Genomic DNA, 7,737 nt, shown 5'->3' with positions numbered 1-7,737 from the left:
CTTTCCCTTTTCACATGTGCGTCCTTGACCCTGTGCAGGGAACTCACAGCCCTGGGACTTATTTGACTTGTCCCTCCCTGATCTGCCTCATTTCAACTTGTCGACAAATATTTCCTGACCCACCTTCAGGGGACTATCAAAATTGCCTTTTCCCTTCACTAGCTTGGATGACACAATTAGGGATGAGGTCTGGAACCTCAGAGTTGATTTACACCCCATGCCCTGCCAGGTGCTTCCTAGGTCACTCTGGGCAAGTGATAAGTTTTTCACACCAAAAATATCTCACTGCATCCCTCACTGTATGTGTTGATGGTACCAAAAGCCTTACCTCCTGCAGTTCCTTATTTAGACATCAAAAGTTAGAGCTGTCCAATCTTTCTTTTTCTGCCTCAATTTCCTTGTTCATAAGTAGTTGTGAGAATAACCACACAGAAGACTATCAGCTGTTTTGGCACCTTCTTTTTTACTGTCAACACTGTGGTTCATGGTAAAAGTCTCTTTCACACTGGCTGGCCTTACCCTCCAATGTCCAGATCCTCATATCATCCAGTCTATAAGCTAAAATCATTTTTCTTCTCTCAGGGCCTGCCAGCGTCATCTCTTTGTGCCTCCCCCATTATTTCTCATGTCTTGCTTTCTTTACCTAAACTGTCTGGAGCAGAGGAACGGATACTCTTTGCTCCCTTCATCACTTTTGTCAGTCAACAGGGAGACATAAGAGTCTTTATGTTTGAAAAAATAAATTTGTAGATAGATACAGTGAATACGTTCATAGGAGTGAATATAACCCAGAGACCTTGTATGTGCTTCTCATCAGGTTTTCCCATTTTATCCCAGTTGATCTATATTTTGATGCAGATGTGGACTATATAATTTATTGATGTCCCTGTATATTACAATGATGTAAGAGTTTCTGGCAGTACATAGGTTGTGTAAACCTGATTTTGTCAGCTGTCCACATTCAGCCTGAAAATAGCCAGGCCTCTCTGGCAAAAATGTAGCACCAGACTCAGTGTCAGCTTAGGCTGTTTCACCATTTAAACCATTCCCACTGTGCTACTTACCGCATTCTGGTTTCCTAACTATTAACCTGGGGGGTTCAGTTTGCCAGAGGTAACAAAAATGATTTGATTTGTTTTATGATGACTCGTGCCAGAATTGTTTCACGCCAAACAAACGATGAAAACATGTCATCGGCGGTCCAATTAAAATCATGCCTGTGGGGATACAACTTTAAAAGCGCCATGTAAATGAAATGGGAGTCTGACAGCTGAAAGTTGTGCTGCTAGTGACCTTGTTACAGTGCTGCTTTGCTGATTCAGTTGTAAGCTGACGTTAATATTCAAGCAACAAGAGCAAGTGCCATGGATTTCAGCAGAGAAAATAATTTTAAATTCATAATGCATAGCATGTGATTTTTGGTCTCCAGGATTTTTCCCCCCCCCCCCTTCTTACATATCGGAGAAACTATTCTTGTTTACCTGCAGCACAGCAGAGCAGATTTCATTGAGTTGGGCAGAAAGAATATTAAGTACCTCCAGGCTGACTCTCTGTAGAAGAAAACTTCATCTCTGTTCTCCTGAGAGATGTATTAGAGAGCCTGGATTTTTAATGAATGATTAGTCTGTGATACGCATAATCAGAGTCACTCCAAAAGCAACAGACACGGTGCCAGAAACCTTCTCTCTACCCTAACAGAGATGCAGAATCTGAAGGATAGCACAAAGTACTGTAGTGTAAATAGCAAAGATGCCTGAAGTTGATGCAGGGTAGGAGGATGCAGATGATGAGCAGCTGAGAAGATTGTGGTGAGGGATGGGAAATGGTGAAAGCTGGGTGGGGGGTGTACGGGAGAGGGATGGCCAGGAGCTGATCCTGGTGGTAGCGCTGGGTGTCAAAGGCTGTGCTTATTGGTAGCGATGTGGACTACAGGGATTGTGTCTGCTTGTGGCTGGGGAAGTCCCTGCAGTTTACCAGTGGTGCCCAAGTTTTACCTGGCGTTTTTCATCTATAGATTTCAGAAAGGATTTGAAAGAGATAGGGATGGGATTCAGTCTGCCAGATGGCACACCTGTATTTACATGTCCTCATGACAGTGGAGTGTCTGATCTCCCATTATCATCAACAGAAGTTTGGTCATTCACAGATGATGGATTTGGATTCAGCTGACCCCAAGGAAGATGTCTGCATTTGCCTGTCTGACTCTTACTCCAAACTCCACTGACTTTACTGATTATATCTGGAGATGTACACACGTATTTGATGTGCAGATATCTGAACACAGGTCTCTTGCCATGTGAGTTAAACACCATCTAAACTTGGAAACTGAGGTGTAAAGTGACTTGACTAAGGATATCCAGCAAATCTGTAACAGAGCCAGGAACAGAGCCCCAGACTTATTCCTGGATCAGTCTTTTCCCTGAGCAAGTCCGAGTCATGCTCCCGGAGGACTCAGGACTGAGAAGCTGTGAAGATAGAAAAGAACAAAAGGAGACATCAGATTTTGGGGTCATGGGGCATTCTAGAGAAACCAAGGAAACAAAATAAGGAAGTATTTAGGGGCTTGATCCATACTGTTCTGCTTTCACCATTGATCTGGTAGTAATTTAACCTGTTTGCCTTGGTGTTAAGGAGAAGGTGGTACTAAGAGAAAACTAGATCAGAGTGGAGAGAAGAGGGTTTCATTTCTTTTCCTTATGATGGACTTTTGTTGCTCAGTAAGTAATGAAAATAATAGGAGATTTTTTTTATCAATAAGGCTATCAGCTTGAATATTTATATACTGCCTCCAGTTGGTTTAGTGTCATCCATCTGCCTAGTTGCTCAAAAATTTGTGAATTCATGTTTTGCTTTAAGACTTGAGCTGTTTAAGTAAATCCTCTTTCAATAACTTTAGATGGCAGGCATAAATATACTGAGTGCTTTCTGATCGTGTGATTAACCCCAAAATCTCAGTAAATGAACATGCACGAAGGTCAATTGGCCTTATAGGGTTAAAGGAAATTCCTCTGGATTCTCATAGTACTGACCAGCTTGATAACTAAATGACCACAAGTGTGTGAACCCTATCCTGTCCTCTTTAACTGTTGAGTTTTCTAATCTAGATTTTGTTTCATTAAAATATTCTTAGGAACATTGTTATATTGCTTACTAACTTTTGTTGGTTCGTTTTCATTTTCTGCCATGTCCTGAATCAGTTGTTCCTTATGAGATCACAGTCTACACCAGCGACATCTTTGGAGCTGGCACGAGTGCAGATGTCTTCATTGTTCTCTATGGAAGCGATGGGATCTGCACTCAACAGAAATCCCTGTGCCTCAACAAGAGAGAGCAAAGGATGTATTTTGAAAGGAACTCAGTGAATCAGTTCATTGTGGAGGTAAGATCAAAGATGCTCACTCGCATCTGAGGTTGCCCTAAGGGGATATTCCACCTGGGTCGGGGCATCCCCCGGTATCAGCACAGGCTGGGGAACGAAGGGATGGAGAGCAGCCCTGCCAAGAGGGACTTGGGGGTCCTGGGGGATGAAAAGCTGGACACGAGCCGGCAATGTGCACTCCCAGCCCAGAAGCCAACCGTGTCCTGGGCTGCCCCCAAAGACACGTGGCCAGCAGGGGGAGGGGGGGATTCTGCCCCTCCACCGCTGGAGCCGTCGGCACGGGAGAGACATGGACCTGCTGGAGCGGGGCCAGAGGAGGCCCCAGCAATGCTCCGAGGGCTGGAACCCCTCTGCTGGGAGGACAGGCTGGGAGAGCTGGGGGGGCTCAGCCTGGAGCAGAGAAGGCTCCAGGGAGACCTTCCTGCAGCTGCCAGGGCTGAGAGGGGCTGAGGAGAAAGATGGGGACAGACTTTTTGGCAGGGCCTGTTGCCGTAGGAGAAGGGGTGATGGTTTTTAACTAAGAGAGGGCAGATTCAGACTAGATAGATGGAAGAAATTTTTCACACTGAGGGAGGTGAACCCCTGTCCCAGGTTGCCCCAAGAGGTGGTGGATGCCCCATCCCTGGAAACATCCCAGGTCAGGCTGGACGGGGCTCTGAGCACCCTGCTCTGGTTGCAGATGTCCCTGCTCACTGCAGGGGGTTGGACTAGATGGCCTTGAAAGGTCCCTTCCAACCCAAAGATTCCACAATTCTACGATTAAGAAGATAAAATGAAGTGAGAACTTTTCCTGTTTTAGGGAAAGCCATTCAGCTCTTTTAATCGAAGAATGTGGGTTCAAAACTCTGTTCTGCAACAGGCTTACTGTCTACTGGGTCAAATCTTTTCTCACTGAGTTCCAGTTAGTAGCAACTCAAAGGTATCAACATGCAGTGTCCCTGTGGCCTAATGCTGTGTTAAGCCTTTATTGCCTGGTGCAATTTTATCATGGAGCTGAGATGTACCAAAACACGGACACGGAGACTTGCCCTTCCAGGTGAAGTTGAGAGCCACTTTGGAAGGTCTTTACATCTTCTATTTCTTAGACCATACTTCATAAAAAGAGGCTATCGGTCTCCATGCATGCCAGATCTAACGCGTACCTGTCCTTATCACTCTTATTTGCTCACATATTTGCTTTCTCTTGCAGTTTGCAATATTTGCAATACTTTGACAGGTAACAGGAAATAAATGCTTGCAGTATTGCTGAAACTAGTTGCCTTGTGTTTAAGGTCCCTATGCATCCTTTCATGTTCCTGTTTCAGCCAATTATGCTGAAGGATCTGGTCCATGGTGCTCACTACCTGTGTAGCACTTCATTTGGGGTATGGTCTGTTCATTTTTTCTAAACCTAAGCATCATGCTCTGTTTCTCTGTGTCCTCAGACAGAGGTTGTTACTTTGCTGCAGGCACCATGATTTTTTTAATACCTGAGGCTAACTTTTTGAAAGATCTTATAAAATATTTTCCGAAGTGTTTGCACAACTGTATGCAAATACTAAACCAGTGCACATAAATGCGTTACCTCATTTACATCTACAGTATTCAGCAATTCCTACTCATAATGCATTGTTACTGCTGAGAAGTTGTGAGAGGCAAAAATACAAGCACTCCTGCTCTGGGCTGTCCTTTTGGTACTGCTTCATGTCCTCATCTTCCCTCCCTGGATGTAGAGGATGGCACAAACTTCTCTGTGTTTTGAGTTTTGTTTGTCTGAGTAACATAATTGAAGGCAAATCTTAAACCAAACTTTTTAACAAGTTAAAATGTTTCCAGCCTACATTGTTGTTACCTAGCATGAATCATAAAATAAGCCCCCAGTGTGATTCCTTAAAAACAAAGACTAAGACTTATTTCAGTGCAGTTTCCACACAGTTTTTCATAACAGAGGTTGCATTAATCCATAGGTATAAATCTTAAACCGAGTGTTATTGTTATTTCTTTATTCCAGAAGATTTATTTTGGGTTTGGTAGAATCTGAAACATCAGTACTTTTCTCAGATGAAGTGAGGGAAAATGCAGTTTGTTCTTCAGATTTATAACATCATATTAACCTGTCCCCAAACCTCATTCTCTCTTCACCAGTTGCTTTTCCTGCAGGAGATGGGGATGAAGCAAAATATATTCTTCCTTCACTTACTTGTGTAGAGCCATAATTTGGAGTTCAACAGACCTTAAAAACAATTTGGGGACCTCAGGAAACACAAACTGAGAATTGCCCATTTGGTTTAGTGTTTTTAACTGCCCCTACCATTTTGTATTTTGCAAAAGAGGCAAAAAAAGATTAGGGGCTGGTCTCAGCTATGCTCCCAAGTGATGATTTGTTGGAGATGCATGCAGCAGAGTGAAGACCTCTTCTTCTTTAACATGAATCTTTAGTGGTCAAGCATCACTTTATTGTTATGTATTGATTAAAAACCTCATTAAAAGTTGACTATTTGGACAGGACAAAAGAGGAAGAAAATAATTTTCCTCCAGTGTACACTTTTGTGCATGCGTGACTTTTAGAAAGGAGTTTGGATCATTTAGTTATTTTACAATTGATGCTTATGCTGTCTAAAGTCAGGGCAGGGCTGGTGAAGTCAAATCCAATTCGTTCGGAGTGTGAACTCCTTGAGTTATGCAGTCAGTCTTATTGAGTTGAGGAGTCTCCTAGAATTACTGATGTCTTTTCTTCAGTATGGGCCAATTCTGTCATCTGGGAAGAGAAGAAGGGAGTAGTCTCCAGGGGTGCAAACTGAGATGTTCAGTTTTCTCATGTTTCCAAGAAAAAAACACTCCAAGTCCCTGTGGACAGAAAGACAGCTAGGTGTGCTTCTCCTACATGTAAAGGAGGTTTACAGCCAGCCTTGTTTTTTTAAAGGCCATCTATACAAAAGCTTGCACTGAAATAACCAAAAGCTATTACTTAGGAGCAAATATAATTTTTCCTGTGCAAGCCTTTGGAAGTGAAGTGACTTAAAAGTAATGAACTAGTAACAAATTACTTGAGTAATAAGGTGAGGCATAAAAACAGTAGCCACTTCATTAGATAGTCCCGTTGACTTGTTCAGACTGGTATTGGGATTCTGTGGCAGAACAGGAGAGAGATAATATAAAATGCTAAGCTGTTAATATTGTACTTTGACCTCAAAGCTATTCTTCCAGTGTTATAAGAGCGCACATAAGTGTTCAAAAAGGAAAGGGTTATAAAAAGAAAAATTTAAGATGCAGCAGCATTGCAATTTCTAAAAAATTACCTTAATTCCCAATCATACAGAGAAGCCTGAGATACAGGATTGCTGCTGTGCAACCAAACCTAACTCATACAGTAAGTAGTTTGTGCAGAGCAAGATTCTCTCCATTCTTGGAACAGAAGTTCAGGGGAAGCCTTTAGCTAAAATGCAAGTTAGGGCATAATTGGCATCAACGCTGATATTTGCTCCCCTGGGACTTCATACAGACTGGAAAAATAGGAAATAATCTAAAAGAAGTAGTGTCTCAAAAAGTCACCTGTTGTTCATTGCATAATCTTACTCTTATTGTCTTTTTTTCTGTAGCTGGAGGATGTTGGTGACGTTATTGAAAAAATTCGCATCGGACACAAAGGTGGAGGACTGAACTCCGGATGGCATTTGGACCGCGTGGCAATTCGGAGACTGTTGCCAAATGGAAAGGTAGGCTGCGAATCCCAGCACTCTGCAATATGTTTCCATTAGCAGCCGCTTCCATTTCCCAAAGTGCATCTTCTGTATACAAAGCATGATTAACAGTGAAAAACAACTCCCTAAAGAACTATGCACACTAATGAACTTGCTACAGCTTGGGGACCTGGGGACAGCAAACATGTATTACCATGTTTCATTCTTCAAATGTTGATTATAAGACTTTGCAATCATTGCTTTTTAACAAATGCTGTTCTCATTGTACCTTCTGACTAGAATAGAGTTATTTCCTTCTTGCAGTGGATGGGAGCATAGCAGTGATGTTGTTCCCCAACCTTTTGGAAGTCTTTGCTACTCTTTATCTTTTGTATAAAGGAGCGATCTGGGTTTGGAGGCAACATTATCATGACTCGCTTGCTGGACTGAGGGGAGATTCCTGAGTTTGCACCCATTGCTGCACAAATACAGCTAAAGAATTACAGTGCTGAGCAGATATCCCAGTGCTGCACTGCACCACTATTGCTGGACATCCCAAAGCGCCCAACGCTAACCTAGATAATGGTGGGTTTGGGTGACATGAGAGGCCAAAGCTTCATATTTTCATGTGTAGTTTTCTTTTGAACAATCACAGGGAAGGAAGTGGGAAGCGCATGTACCATTTAAAAATAAAAGGTA

General features: G+C 42.7%; 1 protein-coding gene across 1 annotated transcript in view; it reads left to right on the top strand.

Annotated features, from left to right (window-relative positions):
* Window positions 1-7,116, top strand: part of LOC104623330 (lipoxygenase homology domain-containing protein 1-like) — a gene marked incomplete at its 5' end in the record, with an annotated part of 35,810 nt that extends 28,694 nt beyond the window's left edge. The window contains 2 exons of the mRNA XM_010290386.1: window positions 3,198-3,379; window positions 6,958-7,116. Coding sequence (XP_010288688.1) covers window positions 3,198-3,379; window positions 6,958-7,116 — 341 coding nt within the window. The remainder of the gene's footprint in view (window positions 1-3,197; window positions 3,380-6,957) is intronic.
* Between the last annotated feature and the right edge of the window lie 621 nt (window positions 7,117-7,737).

The sequence above is a fragment of the Phaethon lepturus genome, unplaced genomic scaffold, assembly GCF_000687285.1.
Source record: "Phaethon lepturus isolate BGI_N335 unplaced genomic scaffold, ASM68728v1 scaffold13357, whole genome shotgun sequence".
NCBI classification, from domain to species: domain Eukaryota; kingdom Metazoa; phylum Chordata; class Aves; order Phaethontiformes; family Phaethontidae; genus Phaethon; species Phaethon lepturus.
Note: the sequence above shows the minus strand (reverse complement) of the source record. Positions and strands in the feature narration are given on the sequence as shown.